Here is a 17,988-nt window from a genome sequence, read left to right as displayed (position 1 = left end):
TTGTTTTATATAGAACACTTTATTTGACATGTTAGAACAAGACATTACACCCAAAGAATGTATCCAGAAGAAACATATAAATGACGCTCCTCAAAGAGGTCTTTGACATGTCGTTGACCTGTTGAGAGAGAACCTATTAGTTCAGTTATGGTCTGCCAGGGTCTGAAAAGCATAAAACAAGACCTACCTCTTTTCGGGTTGTCCTGATTCACACATTGTCCACTACAGGGGCCGCCAGACGGACTACTGGCATCACAGATGACCACATCACAATGGACAAAGACCTAGGAATCAAAGATTTGGTGTGTCAGATGTTATTTTTTTTTTTTAAAGGGATGATTGCCACTCAAACAAAATTAACCAATAAAGATTGTTGGGTGAACTTTGTTACCTGGCCACTCGGCTCAAGCGCATCCTCGGCGAAGGAAAACATATAGGCCTCAAAGCGTTTGACGTGAGGGGGGAAGTGGACCCTGGCGTCAGCTACCACCGGGTGGAAGACAACACGGTATGGATCCTCGGGGTTCTCACAGCTGCCAGTGGAGAGAGGGACTAAGTTAGGAACAAGAAAACGCTGCAAACCCCAACCGCCTTGTGTACGAAGTCTTGTGGTGGTGTCATGACTGCCCTGTGAGGATCAGATCAATTTACAGCAGAAGTGGGTTCTTTCTCCCCCTCCAGTATGAACTAAAGTCATGTTTTTGCCAACAGGCTTTCCCCAACAAAAATCACCTTTGTCTTGAAAAAACATATTTCATGTAAAGGCTCGAGACTTCCTACCTGTAGAGTGAGCACGTTTCTAGTAAAAATCACAAAATAAAAACCAATATGACATTCATTTTCTATAGCTAATCTGACCAGTCTTCTGCTAGAAATATTGTTCCAGTATTCACTTTTGAACGTGTTAGAGAAACACCCCTAGAAAATGTGCATAGTAAGTAGCCATGCCACGAGGAACATCAGAGCGGGTCAGACTGACAGAAGCGTCCCCGGCGGCCAGAGTGCATAAGAGGAACGGTAATAGAAATTAACATTAGACCAGAAAACCGTGAGGCGCAAGCTACACGTTCAGAACTTTCCTAAACTCACAAGTACCTAGAAAAATGAACATAAGTGGGACCATTCTGCTACTATATCCAAACCATCCTACTCATCACCCACTGAGGAATCAGTGACAGGGTTGATTAGCCCATCTTCCAGAACAATCCATCCTGTAGTTCTGTTCAAGACTAGTCATTGGAGCCACGGACAACCAACGACATTGTGACCTCATGTAGCCAATCAGAGAGAAGACAAGCCACCTACCTTTCCACAGCGGCATCCCTCAAATACATTCATGCTTTTACTCCAAGCTGGTGCCGGTTCGTGTGTTCAAAAACGTATCAACGATAAGTGTCCCTTACGGAACGGGGGGGGGAGAAACCTTGTAACAAGCCGTCATATTGTGTCACCTGTGTGTTTAGCCTGTGTTATTTAGTTAGCTAGTAATTCAATTAAACCAACTTGTATAGTACTGAATCATAAGGCTGGGGTTTCTGCAGCTGCAAGGAGGATACGATGTAATGGTTCATAAGTTCACTATCAATTTAATAGATTTCTACCGTCTAGAGTTTAAGTCGGGAGACGGTAACTTTAAAACCGCTTCCTCGGCACCCCAAATCCTAACATGATTCATTTAGAGTCGCTTAACAATTTAACAGTCCTCAGATAATTCAAGGTCACGACAGTGGTTTGTCATTTCTGATCTTTTGGCCCATCAGACCTGGATGAATCTGATTTAGTACGTTTTTATTTTATTTTAAAGAACAGAAATTGGGCTTTCCGTCAACAATATTTATTTATGTCTACTGCAATGGCTTGTTAAATGACGGATGTCAAACATGAATATTCAATTCCATTGACATGAGGTGAAACGTCCCTCTAAATGGTTCTTAAAATTCTAAATTATCCAGAATTTTAAGACTACAGGCGACCTGAATATTGATCAATTGACCGTGGTTTAACCAAAGTTGCCGAATAGACAGTCGGTATCAAGGCAATCATATTTTTCAACACAAGTACTTCATTTTAAACAAGAATTATGCAATGCGCCAGAGCAATTTGCATCTTTGGGAGGTTTATCCTTTACTGTTTAACTGCCCGATATTAGCAAAAAAGGAATTTGTGAAATCTGAAGATGTTACATTGAGACAAACGCCCACACCAGTACAAATCCACTTGAGCTGACAGACGATGGTCAGGATTTTGCACAGCAAGATAGTTGCAGCTGAAGTGACAAATCTGAACTACCCATTTTTTGCACAGCCATGTGAATGTTGTCTTTTCCTATGATCTACAAAACATTTTCAGCTTGTTTTTTTTTAAACTGCTATGACATTGCTGATTTAATAAACAGCTGTAAAGTTACTCCGTGTCCACATTGCCAAATTTAGGTTTTTGATACCATTTCATAAAAATGGTAAAATTGCGTGATTTGATAGTATTTGCAAACCGATCCCCCAAATGAATGGTTTTGACCAATAAAGTTGCTTCACTACACTGCTTGGTGTAACATGCATCCAGATACTGAAAAGGCACCCGCAAAATAAAGTGTCATTTGCAGCGTGCATAATCATGGTCAAAGTCATTGTAGCCCATTACAATGTAGGAAAAATAAGTCATCTTTCAATAGTAACCCAATTTAAATTCTTGAGATAAAAATTAGGCCAGCGTGTCCATCTGTAGCAAAGTGCTCACCCAAATCAAAAATGTAGTAACTTTTTTTAATATGAACATTAGCTAGCTAAATAAGGTTAGCAAGACGCTGCTACACTTGACCGTGGTATTTGTTCATGTTTAGAAACTCCCAATTAGCGCATTCCTCTAGGACAGGAAATTCCATTGAAAGTGGCATCAACTTCTGGGGATCCTGTCAACTGATCCTATTCAGTTTCAAACATCCATGCTGCACAGGCATCTGAACCATCCTTTAGGTTTAGTGCAATAACTGATTTAAACACAAGAGGTCACTTGTGCCTGAATTCAACCCAAACAACTATTCAGTCAGTGTTAAGAGCAGTTGTTTGAAACCAACCGGAAAAGCAAGCCAAGCTTGCCAGCCGCTCTTGATTTCCAGTCGACTGACCATCAGCTTGGCACAACACTGAACTGTAGCAAACCAAAAGGATAACATTGAGTAAAAAGGTGTAGGTAATGCCAACATTAACCTTTTCACACACACACAAGTTCCAAATATCTTAAACAGTCGCCCCAGTGGGAGTTGATTTTATGCACGTGGTCAGAATGCACTCACCGTTCCAACATGTGGACATTCAACCCGCGCTGACCTCAGTCCAAGGCGATTTTTCTATAGGCCGTTTCAACATCTAATTTTGCCTCATTCACAAAGGGCGCCCATTTCACTGTTGCAGACCATTTCGATTTGAGAATTTAATGAGCTGGACAAACTTTCCTTCAAAAGAAAGCCCAAGCACTTCCCCAGATCAAGTATACCGTCCTTGCACATGTATTGCCTTCCTTACAATTAACTGTGAACATGCGTGCATTCCTATCAAAGTCTTATTTTCTGTGTAACGTGTTGTCGTTTCTACTGTAGCGTACCGTAAGTATAATGTACTCAGCGTTTTATTAATGCATTCTGATTCTTGCCTAGATTGTAATGGACACGTGTGTAAAACACTTGAAGGTGGCACTGAATATGAGCTAATGCTAACGCCATACAATGCAGTCAGGTTCATGTACACGTATGTCAGACTTATGGTGATCGCAACTGGAGTACCCCATTGTCTTGAATGCACTGAAATCGTTAGTTGATTTGAACACGGCATCAGAGTGTAGACTATGGTACCTCAGGGTTGCCAGATCAGACCCCCCCCCCCCCCCCTTTCCAGGGGTATATAGCTTATATAGTCTTCCGCCATTTATTGTTGATAAATTCCCAGATCTTAGTAATATTTCCTGCATCATCCTCTTCACAATACCTTCCCCCAAGGACTTAACCCCCAATAATGGATTGTGCTATATCTTGCAACTCTGTTTAGCTTTCGTGCTACGGTTGTATTTGGGGAGGTGACAACAATTGGCTTTTGGAATAGTTACCTGTAAACTACTTGTCATGTGTACGCCGTAACAAGTACAAAGATTAGTCACATGCTGAAGTGGCCAAACTGAGTTAAGATCTCAGGCAACGGGCGCAGTGAACAGCATTCTAGGAGTTCTTGCTTGACAAACATGGATTCCATACTTTCTAAACTAGATTTACATGGCTCCCTTGTACCGCATCACTGTAAAACAAGTCAACCTGTTATTTAGACTAGATAACGTTAACATTTATGTTTTACAAGCAAAGGTGGAATAAAGTTGTGAAGACCTTTATTTCTCATCAGTACAAAACATTTCTTAGATGCTTTTCAGACAATGCGGTTTAGAGTCGTTTGATGCAGCATACATTGATGCAGTTCCAATGATACACTGCAGGGATTACTCAGCGATAACACGCGCCAGATTCTCTCATAAGTGTTAAATTGGGTGGAGATCTGGTGACAGACCGCACATGGCTCACATCGTTTTTAAGCATTGTGACCACTCGACCTATGGATGGGGGCATAGCCACGGTAGCCAAAGTAAATGGCCTGCCAAGCATGATAGGTTGCTAATTACTCAGGAACCACACCTGTGGAATAACACTTGTTTAGGCCCAAAAACAACATGTTACCCATTAATGATGAGATTCCACCGGGGTCGGGAGTCGCGGTCTTCGTTGAGGGTGGCCCAGCAGTGGTCAAGCACCAGCGCTACCTTGGGATCAGAGGACGTGGTCAGCGCCACCTCAAAGTGCAGAGGCTGTCTCAGGTACCTCACCACTGGATAGTCCTCCTCCTGGTGGAACGTGTTATACGAGGCGTCTGGAACACAGAACAAGACAACCGGGGGTCGTGTTCAGTGGGCACCATCTGAACTTGTCCATTAAGAAATGCTCGTTTATCATATCCTGTTGTGCCCCGATGAACACAAGCCATTTATAGCAAACACTACCCACCCCCCACCAGAGGCTTCTAACAAATTCCCAAATCAGCACCTCACCGTTACTCCATACCTGTAGATCTCAGAAAGCAAGAGAAATATCATTAGGCTTAGATTTTTGGGAATGGTTTTGTAAAGGAGACCTTCCAAGATACTTTTAGAGGCTAGGGGTCAAGTTGAAATTCTGAATTTGTGCACGCTTACCCTGAGCGAGTCTCATTCTGACCATTAGCCGACCCGTCCCAGTCGCGGCAAAAGGCTCGTTGTCACGCGGCCTGGTCAGGAAGGCCAATGTGCGAGTGATGTTGGCCACATAGTAGCAGGAAACCTTTAACCTAAAAATAGGGATGTGAGCAACTTCAATAGGGGAAACTTCAAGCAGTGGAGTGGACACTGGTAGTAGAGGCCCATTTTCCCTGTATACAAAGTATTGAGCAATTGGTGAAGAAAAAAAATGCCCTATAACAGCTACAATTGTAATGCGTAATGCACTTACTGATATTCCTCCTCTGAAGACGTCGTGGCATTCCGCTTCACCTCAAGTTCATCTGGCAAGGAGATTTCGTTCTCATACAGCATGACATTGTTGATAAACTATGTAGTAGAGGGGAATTGCTTATTACAGCCTGCAGAAGCAAACAGTCCGTAAATACACAGTACCCATCACCTCAGGGTAATAGTCATTGTACCTTCCTGGTGGTGCCACAGGAGTTCACAGTGAAGTGGAAGTAGGCGACGCGATCGTCACTGTAGGTGGGACCACAGGCGGGGTCGCTCAGGGTCAGCTGACCGGGGTTCAGACCGGGAGCAGACTCCACCTTCACCGCCAGCGCAGTCATCGTTCCGTTAGAGAAACACTCTTGGAGGTAGGGGAGCAAAAGACAGGTAGCCATCAGACCTGGGTTCTGCATTTGTTACACTTATTGAGCTTGCCGAGCACAGTAGAACCAATGGAATAGCACCAAAAGTGCAAACCATGCCCATCTGGCACTACTATTAGACTCACAGTATTTGCAAGGAACCCAGGTTTGGTAACCATGTTAAACGACTATTTATCAGAAGTAATTGTTTGAGAACCAACCAGTCAGCGTTTTGAGGAAGCTGCAAGCCAGGGAAAAGTATTTGATGGTCATGTTGTTGTAAGGATTCAACAGAGCCACATCCAGTCTGCTCCTGACAGAGGACGAGTGAACTGACTGGGAACCAATGGGAGAGTTCATTAGTCCAATATTGTATGCATGTACACAGGGTAAGGAAAGCGAGGCTAGCTGCAGCAATTTAGGTTAACATGTTTTGGGAGAGAGTCGTACCTCAAACACTGCGTCCGGCGAAGAGAAGGGCAACGTGATGTGAAGTCTGTGTCGCCCTCTGTTAAATACTGTTGAGCAAACTCATGGTTAAGCAGCCGCTTGCCAACCAAGACCACAAAAAAGGGCTCTTGGTTCCTGTAGTCCACAGTGATGTGGAAGTTCTCCTGATCACAGTTGCCAGTGACTGAAGGTGGCACTACAAGGACAAACAGGGTTGTGTTCAATTATTAAGCACAAAAAACAAGGTACTACTTGAACTTGTCAAGACGAAACCCTTGTTTAGATTGCAAAATGTTTTGCTACGGTGGGACTGAATAAAAACGATCCTGGCAAATCAGGAACAGGACAACTGGGTCCAACTACTCTAAAGCTTAACATTTTCTTTGTAGAGAGACCGCATAGAAAAACCCTACAGTATGGCTAGTTGGGCTTTCACTGCCAATTTCCTTTCAGGGCAATCATTAACGAGAGGAAACCATTCAATAGTAGTTTGGAGTAGTCCAGAGACATACCAATGTCCAGCAGTACAGCGTCCACAACGGCAGAGTGAGAGAAAGGCGCGTACTCTGGAAAGATGACCAGGCCGTAGATCAGCTGAAGAGTGAAGGTTGTGACACCTTGTTCCGCCCTTCTCTGTAGTGAAGTTAAAAGCATTGGTCAATTGGGCAGCATTATTGTTGTAACAGAACGCTAGTCAACATCAACTGACAACTAAGTACACATGGGTACTATTAAAACAAACTATTTACTTAAAGTAACGTTGCCCTCATTCCTCTACATCAAATGCACACAACTGCCAAAATAATGGAAACACTTGAGTAAATGAGGGATACAAAATACATCTGTGCCATTTATATTTTGTTGGTGGCCCACTTATTAGGGCATGTACAAATCACTGCGTGTGGCTTTGCATTTAACAGAAACACACCTCCTTAAAGACCACCGGGTCTGAGAAGGGCACCTCCAGCCTGAAGGTCTTCAAGGTGTTGTCCGGGGATCTCTGCTCCCGAACATTGAAACCCCTGGCGTTGCACTCTGCAACAGTTAGCACCATGGTGGGAAAGGTGATGTTCAGCAGCTCCACATCAAGGTTGAAGGTCCCCAACTCAAGCACAAACACTGCCTGCTCAGGAACTGTGTCTAAGGGAGTGTCTGTTCATTGGCAAACAAAGGAAAACATTTTGAAATGCGGTACAATGGAAGTTGAAAATTGACATTTGTTATTGGGTAAGTCCAGGTATTGCCTCCCCGTTTCAGTACATTTCCTTCTGTTTTGTGCCTAATGAACAACCCAGGCATCCCAAATTACCATAGGCACTATTCAACTAAACCAGACTCACAGTTGCGAACTTGTGGAGGCCTGGCCATCAGAGGTGTTGTGATAGGGAAGAGGACTTTATAGCTGGTGTCCTCGTGTGCGACCTCCTCGATCCACAGCAACTCAAGCATGGGCTCAATGGTGTAAGTGACAAAGTACTGGTCATCCTGAATATGGCTCTGTAAGGGAGACGAGGGATGCAGTCAGGCTGTAATACACAATTGGAGTGCAAAAAAAGGTAAATGTTCCTTATAAGCCAGAATGTTAAATACAATTATTCTACCGCTTGTCTTTTTGCCGCTCGTAATTTAAGACAAAATATCCAAAGGAAAGTATTGGTTACCAGACTTGAGAGCTGGTAGGTGTATGGTTGGCAACTTGCATTTCCGGCGGTGCGCATTTTCAGAGCAACTGACACGTAAAGTAAACACTTGCACAATATGTAAACAGCAGCCGAGTGTTCCTTGCATTCAGTTGAGTGGCAAAGCTACCGGCTACCTAAAAAGTCAGGTAAACAATACTTTAGTGTGGATATTTGGTCTCAAATTTCAAGCGGCTAAAGGACAAACTGCAAAGACAAGCGGTAGAGTATGTTTAAATGTAATTTTATGCAAAATTCACACAATTCTGCAATCCATTGTATATTAGCCTGATTAAGCAGACAATTGCTCAATAAGAAACATTTTACACAAGACAACCTTTCTAGGAGTTTACCCATGAGAGATGGCAAAGGGTTACTGCAAAGCACTGACAACTGCTGTAGTAAAAAGGGCTCTACAAATAAGACAGAAATTAAACAGGAACATTTTACTAATCCAATGCTGACCTTGAAATAGCCGCCAACCGCCCCCACCGGAATTTCAACAATAATATGAGCCTCTGTGACTAAAACAGAGTAGTTTCTGGCAGCCATTTCCTCAGTGTCCAGCCTCTTAGCGTCAATTCCCATGTACACCTCCAACATGGTGAAGGCATCAGAGGAGAAAAGTGGGTCTATGTGCTTGGGCATGTACCAGGTGATCACTTCTGGAGTAAAGGCCACTGCCTCTGCAGTGAAACAAGAAGCCAAGGGCACATCAAAACAGAACATTTTCCCAACTGAACACTACATGAAAGTCTTGTCTGGAGCCAATTAAGAACTGGGCTTATAGGATCTTAAATTATTTCACACTCAACCTGGTGTTGGACAAACAGCTGTGGCATCTACTCGAGTAACCAGCCACTTCTGCTCAAAGAAGGTTGAGGTTGAGAGCACCCGCATCGGAACCCCAGCTACCTGTTCAGGGGGCAACCACATCAGGGCCATGTTCAGTAGGGCACACCGTATTAACAATATGTTGCAGAGTTCAGGTAGGGCCACCGTTTCCAAATGTTTGCTCTACTGAACATGACCCAGTTCATGGAGGTCAGCTTACATTCTGGAGGTATGTCTCTTCTGCATTATGAGGGCTTCTTAACACCAGCCGTGTGGGAGTGTTGGCTATTGCATAGCCCTTTCTTTGGACCTCATCCACATTCATGACATTCTTGCTAGGACTAAAGACGACTGCTGTCATTTTGTATCCTGAAGCAACAGCCTGTCTCAGGAAATGGAAACATGAATTAAACAAAATTGTCAACAAACGCACATTGTTTAGCGCCATCCTGTCATGTTGTAGTGAAATTACAGAAACTGAAATATGGCTACCTCAGCTCCTCTACGGAAGTTGCCGCTCTTTGCTTTCGGGCCCCCAGTGGTCTGTTCGGGGACGGTTTGGATGTCTGGAAGAGTCCTTCTGACAGACACCTAGAGAAGGCCATTATTCCCTATGCATTTTCTCCCTCCCATACAATAGGAAATCAAGGGCCAGTTCTCAATCTGTCCACTCCCCTCCTTAAATGCATTGAGAATAGGCCAAAATTCCTCACCTCTAAAGTTCTCCTATGTGCATTTTGAAGAGGCGAGTGGAATTGAGAGTCAAGACCTCTAGGTTGTGTTGCAGAAGAAGTGAAAACACTGGACAGTTGTAGCTCTAAGACAGATCATTTATACAGGCAGTATGACAAGCGCGACTGTAAACATGTCCATTGGGGCATGCTCTGCTCACTTGCCTCCATGTAGTTGCGGTCACACAGAATCTCTCGGGAGGTCCAGGGGGTGTAGCTACAAGTTTTTCCCACTCTATACACAGGGTCTTCAGTCATGTGGTTTCCTGGCAGCCTGAACTGCATGACCAAGCTGAACATCTTATCATCCTAAAATGAAGGGGGAAGAGAAAAAAAAGCCTTCACTATATTGCAAAAAACAAAATTCAGGTGACATTCATGCAAGTTATAGACTGTGGCAAAATTGGCTATATGAATGCAGCTGCCACTGTATTGAAGCCACACTACAGGAGAAGAGCTCAATAGTTCACATCACTGCAGTCTGTATCAGAAAGTTGGCTGGCCCTCTGAAAGCCCTCCATAAACTTCTGCTGTACCTTACGTCATCGTTAACTTAGAGGTAAGAGATACCAGACCCAGGGGTGGCTAACAATGGAGATCCTTTTGATATCCACAGAGTTAAGTCAAACTGCGTCGATGTTTCTGGAACCGTACTTCTAATAACCTCCATGCGCTAAATTGTATGTATTAGCACCTCTACAGCAACAACTCAGGCTTATTGAGGACCTTTTTACTGAAGAATGTGTTTAATTATTTCCATCTAGTGATGCAAATATTGACTTGTATCTTTGTATACAGGGCTCATCTGCAAAAGAGCCTGGTCTCAGCATGACTCCATGTCAAAGGTAAATAAAATTACATTGCTACAGTATGAGTTGCAAATGCAGTGACACTGAAAGGCAAACTGTCCATTTGAAGTACAAGCAAACACTACAGTTACTAGGGTTACCATGTTTTGGGAAAAGCAGTTTTGAAGAGAAGCAAAAAACATGGCATTCCCCATGGGGTCAAATTTAAAGCTGAATCCACACTGAGTAGCAAGGCCAGGCGTCAGGTTTATGATTTGTGTGTCATCTGGAAGGGATGGAGATGGTGTGAACACAATAGTTGACAAGCAATATCAAGCCATGAATTATGAAAGGAGAGAAAGAGAATCATAAAGAGGCAAACTCACTGAAGACAGCATCAACCTCTTCAAAAAGAGGAGCGACACTCAAACGAATAACGTTACCAAGGCATTCAGCGTTGAGGTCATCTGGAATAGGAAAGGTTAGTTAAAAATAAAATATTGTCAAACGCTTAGTGCTTAAATTTGCAGGGTGCAAAATGCATACTTATAGAATGTGGCTGTTGTGCTTGTATGCCCACAGCTGCCATCAATAGGCAAAACAACCTGTAAGGGATTTGACAAATTATGATTGATTAAAAGGAGGAAGAACACAACTCAAATGTTTGCGTCGCATAAGACTCTCCTAGGCCTGCTACTACTTACCCTGAGCTAAGGAAAATAATCATTGTGGAACAGATTTGTTCCGATAAAATACACAGCTACAGAACCTGATATTTGACCCAAAGTGTGCAGCCTACAGCCCAGGGGTATGCAACTTCTACCCTATGACAAAGGCTTCCCACACTCAGTCACCTGAACCCCAAAGGGCTGCACATTTTCTTTTTATTCCCCTAGCCCTACAAAGCTGATTCAAATAATCATCCAGCTTTGTTAATCTGAATCAGCTGTGTAGTGTTAGGACAAAACCCTAAATGTAAGGCTACTGTTCAATTTTAGAAGGGTGCTCCGCCCTCACCGCTTTTATCCATTCATGTCAGGGGCCATGGACCGGTGCGTCTCGGCTCAGGTTAATAGAACTCCCTCATTAGCAGCACAACAGCCTTTCACAGGTGAAACGCATAATTACCCAACCGTCTACAATTGTAGCCCAGACAGAGAGAAAGATATTGGCCTCTAATGGCCAAAATGCTGCATTTGCATGCACTTTCACAATTTGAATGTAATCAACTGGGTGGGACTACCAACTTCATTGGCTGAGCCCTACTGGTGACCCTGTTGAAGTCATGTCCCATCAGGTCATCAGAAGGGCTCAGACAATTGTGAAGAAGAAATGTTACTACTTTAATATGAAGATAGCCTCAATGGCGCTGCCCATGCTGTCACAGACACTATATTGGCACAGATGCATAGATGAGTCTTTTATCTTCTTATGGCTGGGGGCAGTATTGAGTAGCTTGGCTGAATAAGTTGTCCAAAGGTGCCCAGAGTAAACTGCCTGCTACTCAGTCCCAGAAGCTAAGATATGCACACTCTGAAGTTTCTAAAACCGTTTGAATGATGTCTGTGAGTATAACAGAACACATATGGCAGGCAAAAACCTGAGAAAAAAATCCAACCAGGAAGTGGGAAATCTGAGGTTGGTCATTTTTCAACTGATTCCCTATTGAAGACACAGTGGGATATTGGTCATGTTGCACTTCCTAGATGTCAACAGGCTTCCACTAGATGTCAACAGTCTTTAGAACCTTGTTTGATGCTTCTACTGTGAGGTGAGGGCGAATGAGAGGGGAATGAGTCAGAAGTCTGGCAGAATGCCTTGAGCTCGTGACGCTCGTTCACATGAGAGCGAGCTCTGTTCCATCGCAATTCTACAGACAAAGGAATTCTCCGGTTGGAACATTATTGAAGATTTATTTGAACAACATCCTAAAGATTGATTCTATACATCGTTTGACATGTTTCTACGGACTGTAACGGAACTTTTTGACATTTCGTCTGCTCCTAATGAACACACTTCGTGAGATTGGATTTGTTTACAAAACTCGCTAACAAAAGTAGCTATTTGGACATAAATGATGGACATTATCGAACAAAACAAACATTTATTGTGGAACTGGGATTCCTGGGAGTGCATTCTGATGAAGATCATCAAAGGTAAGTGAATATTTATCATGTTATTTCTGACTTCTGTTCACTGCACAATATGGTGGATATCTTTTTGGCTTGTTTGGGCTCTGAGCGCCGTACTCAGATTATTGCATGGTTTGTTTTTTCCGTAAAGATTTTTTTTTTTTTTGAAATCTGACACAGCGGTTGCATGAAGCAGAAGTATATCTTTAATTCTGTGCATAACAATTTTATTTTCATCAACATTTAGTATAAGTATTTCTGTAAATTGATGTGGCTCTCTGCAAAATCACCGGATGTTTTTGGAACTACTGAACATAACGCTCCAACGTATACTGAGATTCTTTTGACATAAATATTAACTTTATCGAACAAAACATGCATGTATTGTGTAACATGAAGTCCTACGAGTGTCATCTGATGAAGAACATCAAAGGTTAGTGATTCATTTTATCTCTATTTCTGATTTTTTGTGACTCTCTTCTCTTTGGCTGGAAAAATGACTGTTTTTTTCTGTGACTTGGCTCTGACCTAACATAATCGTTAGTGATGCTTTCGCCGTAAAGCCTATTTGAAATCGGGCACTGTGGTGGGATTAACAAGAAGTGTATCTTTAAAATGGTGTGAAATACTTGTATGTCTGAGGAATTTTAATTATGAGATTTCTGTTCTTTGGAATTTGGCGCCCTGCACTTTCACTGGCTGTTGTCATATCGATCAGCCCTAAGAAGATTTATCTATCTCTATGAGGCAAGACAATTGTCATTCAGGATTAAAAGGTGACTGCACTTCCTGATTTGGCCTTAGCTGTGTTCGAATACTCGCACTAACTGTACTGTTTGTGACATGAATTGAGTATTTAGTATGCTTATTGGTCATAGTATACCTGTAGAAATATATCATAGTATACCTGTATACCTCTGGCCCTTCTTTGGACACTGTGTTAACTAACCTCCAGATGAGCTTCAATGCTATACAACTCTCCTTCCGTGGCCTCCAACTGCTCTTATATGCAAGTAAAACTAAATGCATGCTCTTCAACCGATCGCTGCCCGCACCTGTCCGCCTGTCCAGCATCACTACTCTGGACGGTTCTGACTTGGAATATGTGGACTACAAATACCTAAGTGTCTGGTTAGACTGTAAACTCTCCTTCCAGACTCACATTAAGCATCTCCAATCCAAAAGCCCCATTTACTACCCACCACTGCAACCTATACGCTCTCGTTGGCTGGCCCTCGCTTCATACTCGTCGCCAAACCCACTGGCTCCAGGTCATCTACAAGTCTCTGCTAAGTAAAGCCCCGCCTTATGTCAGCTCACTGGTCACCATAGCAGCACCCACCCAGAGCACACGCTCCAACAGGTAAATCTCACTGGTCACCCCCAAAGCCAATTTTTCCTTTTGCAGCCTTTACTTCCAGTTCTCTGCTGCCAATGACTGGAACGAACTGCAAAAATCACTGAAGCTGGAGACTCAGATCTCCCTCACTAAGCTTTAAGCACCAGCTGTCAGGGCAGCTCACTGATCACTGCACCTGTACACAGCCCATCTGTACACAGCCCATCCAACTACCTCATCCCCTTGCTGTATTTATTTATTTATCTTGCTCCTTTGCGCCCCAGTATCTCTACTTGCACATTCATCTTCTGCACATCTATCATTCTAGTGTTTAATTGCTATATTGTAATTACTTCGCCACCATGGCCTATTTATTGCCTTATCTCCCTTATCCTTTCCTTATTTGCACACACTGTATATAGACTTTTTCTACTGTATTATTGACTGTATGTTTGTTTATTCCATCTGTAACTCTGTGTTGTTGTATGTGTCGAACTGCTTTGCTTTATCTTGGCCAGGTTGCAGTTGTAAATGAGAGCTTGTTCTCAACTAGCCTAACTGGTTAAATGAAGGTGAAATAAAATAGAAATAAAAAAATACTATGGATATATTTAGTATGCCAAATGTTCCAGGATGTCGTACTAAATTCGCCAAAATATGAGGAATACACGAAGAGGACACTATTTCCGTACTTTAGGGCCAATAATGCAATTCTTCAGAAAATGGGCGTGGCTTCACATCGTTTCCAGATTTGTTGAAAATGGCAGGAAATATGCAGTCGAAGTACAACGAGAGCGGATACAAATTCATTGCTTTAACTAATTATGACAAATATTAAGAAAATGTTGAGCAATGTAATAAAGTAATTACTTTTTAAATAAGTTAACTTACACGTTATATTGGCTAACAATTTGTTAGCTACACTGGTCTTACGAACCACATAGCTTTATCAGTACAGCAGTATGTACCGGTATGTTGTTAGCTAGATACCTAACGTTAGCTGGCTACTTATAGATCAAACTTGACAAAATAATAACTATAGGCTATCTAACTAACTACCCAATGTTTGACGTGATTATTCCCGTCATTCTGAGCTTAGCTAAATGGTATAGTCATTGTGCGTTCTCAATGGACATTCGGGTGCTTTCGTAAATTCGCTCTGGCTGTCTACTCTGCTCTGAATTTACAAACAGACAATCTGACAACGCTCTGAATTCATGTGCGCATTCTGGAACTCCTGATTGAATTTAAGAACACACCTGAAGTCATATAATGTCTAACCAGTAATTTGTTATGCTAGATAGCTAGCAAGAGGTTGCATAGCAACAGCATCAGCTTCCGGTAGACAGGTGAAAAGCTAGTACGCGCAATTGAAAGCATACTGTTCGTTTACAGTATACTAAAATGAACTAATAATATATAGTATGCAGTATATACTCATTAAGTATGTAGTATACAGTATGTTAGTATGGGTATTCGAGCACAGCTCTTGTGTTTCATCAATGCTCATTAAGAAATGCTAGCGGCTATGACTGAAGGCAAACAAGAATTGTCTTGGGGGTGTGGTTTGATGTGGGTGTTTCTTGGATGTGTTTTTACCATTCAATTGCAATAAACAAGTGCAGTAGTGAATACGTAAGGTTAGCCAGCTTTGCTGTAGAAAACAAAGTTTTGAAGTTGAGGACTTCTCCCGATGAGCATTGACACCAGAGCACGCTCATTTGGGCTACAGTTTGAATCACAATGTACCAGATGAGTGCGGAATCTGACATTGAATTATTATTATTAAAAAAATGTTGTGTTCGATCAAAACATTTGGTTTCGGAAGTGAATGTAGTGGTGCGTTTGGTTGGTGGATCTGCACATCTGTACTGAGGTAGGCTGTGCAGGTAGCCCAGATGAGAGTACGTCTGAGATGGATGAAGGTGAAAGGATCAGTGATGAGTCTACCTACAAGACTGTACACATTTTTTGGTGGAAAATGTTCGGAAAAGGAGACATGGGTGGATTTGCCACAGATGGGGACATAGATGGAAGGGGAGAATCTAGAAGAACAAACAGGCAGGGAGAAGAGGTACAGGAGAACAAAGTAGTAGTATTTTTTTTATCTGAGACAACCAGTAAAATGTTACATCTGATAACGTTGTCAGATGTACAGTGGTTCTTACTTTTGAAAGTTTTGAGCTTATGGAGCCACCGTTTGTGGTAGATGGTGGCAGATTGTGGTAAATTGCGTCTTGGCTGACACTTAAATAACGTGCCATAGAATTATGCGGAACCACGCAAGATGTGCTGCAGGATGCCGCAACATTTAAGCTTATAGGGTTCCAAAAAAGGACCGCAAAAACATACGAAATACGTTGTTCCAACCTGTAAACGAACAGTATGCTTTCAGTCGCGTGTACTAGCTCTTCACCTGTCAACCGGAAGTTGATGCTGTTGCTATGCAACCTCTTGCTAGATAGTTAGCATAACAAATTACTAGTTAGACATTTTACGACTTCAGGTGTATTCATCAATTCAATCTGGAGAACCAGATGGGCATGGTTTGCACATTTGGTGCTATTCCATTGGTTCTACTGTGCTCGGCAAGCTCAATTAAGTGTAACAAATACAGAACCCAGGTCTGATGGCTACCTGTCTATTGCTCCCCCACCTCCAATAGTGTTTCTCTAATGGAACGATGACTGCGCTGGCGGTGAAGGTGGAGTCTGCTCCCGTTCTGAACCCCGGTCAGCTGACCCTGAGCGATCCCGCCTGTGGTCCCACCTACAGTGACGATCGCTTACCTACTTCCACTTCACTGTGAACTCCTGTGGCACCACCAGGAAGGTAAAATGACTATTACCCTGAGGTGATGGGTACTGTGTATTTATGGACTGTTTGCTTCTGTAGGCCGTAATAAGCAATTCCCCTCTACTACATAGTTTATCAACAATTCATGCTGTATGAGAACGAAATCTCATTGAAGTCTTCAGAGGAGGAATATCAGTAAATGCATTACGCATCACAATTGTAGCTATTAGCTCTTTTTCCTTCACCAATTGCTCAATACTTTGTATACAGGGAAAGTGTGCCTCTACTACCACTGTGTCCACTCCACTGTTTGAAGTTCCCCTATTGAAGTTGCATATTTCCCCTATTGAAGTTGCATACTCTTTTAAGGTTAAAGGTTTCCTGCTACTATGTGGTCAACATCACTCGCACATTGGCCTTCCTGACCAGGCTGCGTGACAACGAGCCTTTTGCAGAGACTGGGACTGGTCGACTAATGGTCAGAATGAGACTCGCTCAGGGTAAGCGTGTACAAATTCAGAATTTCAACTTTCAACCATTCCCAAAAATGTAAGCCTTGTGATATATTACTCTTGCGTTCTGAGATCTACAGGTATGGCTATGTAGTAACGGTGAGGAGCTGATTTGGGAATTTGTCAGAAGCCTCTGGTGGGCGGGGGGGGGGGGGGGGGGGGGGGTAGTGTTGGCAGTGTTGGCTATAAATGGCTTGTGTTCATCGGGGCACAACAGGATATTATAAACAAGCTTTTCTTAATGGACAAGTTCAGATGGTGCCCACTGAACACGACCCCCGGTTGTCTTGTTCTGTGTTCCAGACGCCTCGTATAACACGTTCCACCAGGAGGAGGACTATCCAGTGGTGAGGTACCTGAGACAGCCTCTGCACTTTGAGGTGGAGCTGACCAGGTCCTCTGACCCCAAGGTAGCGCTGGTGCTTGACCACTGCTGGGCCACCCTCAACGAGGACCGCGGCTCCCGACCCCGTTGGAATCTCATCATTAATGGGTAACTTGTTGTTTTAGGGCCTAAACAAGTGTTATTCCACAGGTGTGGTTCCTGAGTAATTAGCAACCTATCATACTTGGCAGGCCATTTATTTTGGCTACCGTGGCTATGCCCCCATCCATAGGTCATGAGTGGTCACAATGGTTTGAGCTTAAAAAAAGATGTGAGCCATGTGCGGTCTGTCACCAGATCTACACCCAATTTAACACTTATGGGAGATTCTGATCACATGCTTGTTATCACTGAGTGGTCCCTGCAGCGTACCATTGGAACATGTAAATCTAGTTTAGAAAATATAAAATAACTCCCTAATCCCAGAATGCCATTCACTGCGCCCGTTTCCTGAGGTCTT

At 43.0% G+C, this 17,988-nt stretch overlaps 1 protein-coding gene and 1 non-coding gene across 2 annotated transcripts; one reads left to right on the top strand and one right to left on the bottom strand.

The window, feature by feature from the left end:
- LOC118950498 (uncharacterized) lies at positions 1-11,208 on the bottom strand. The gene is made up of 21 exons (XR_016487049.1): positions 11,069-11,208; positions 10,911-10,969; positions 10,751-10,831; positions 10,526-10,650; positions 9,742-9,885; positions 9,338-9,436; positions 9,066-9,227; positions 8,827-8,926; positions 8,477-8,697; positions 7,673-7,829; positions 7,261-7,484; positions 6,845-6,965; positions 6,333-6,528; positions 6,104-6,218; positions 5,712-5,881; positions 5,519-5,616; positions 5,227-5,357; positions 4,715-4,904; positions 392-533; positions 188-284; positions 1-118 (listed from the first exon to the last, which is right to left on the bottom strand). It is a non-coding gene; the product is annotated as an uncharacterized LOC118950498 (transcript).
- A 5,310-nt stretch (positions 11,209-16,518) lies between these two features.
- On the top strand, positions 16,519-17,988 carry LOC118950495 (zona pellucida sperm-binding protein 4-like). Its single transcript, XM_090201601.1, has 3 exons — positions 16,519-16,640; positions 17,001-17,131; positions 17,447-17,988. The coding sequence occupies exons 1-3, from the start codon at positions 16,519-16,521 to the stop codon at positions 17,638-17,640; spliced, it is 447 nt and encodes a 148-aa protein (XP_090057727.1). The 3' UTR covers positions 17,641-17,988.

This window comes from Oncorhynchus mykiss, chromosome 16, assembly GCF_057628025.1.
Source record: "Oncorhynchus mykiss isolate SJ-2025 chromosome 16, ASM5762802v1, whole genome shotgun sequence".
NCBI lineage: Eukaryota > Metazoa > Chordata > Actinopteri > Salmoniformes > Salmonidae > Oncorhynchus > Oncorhynchus mykiss.
Note: the sequence above shows the minus strand (reverse complement) of the source record. Positions and strands in the feature narration are given on the sequence as shown.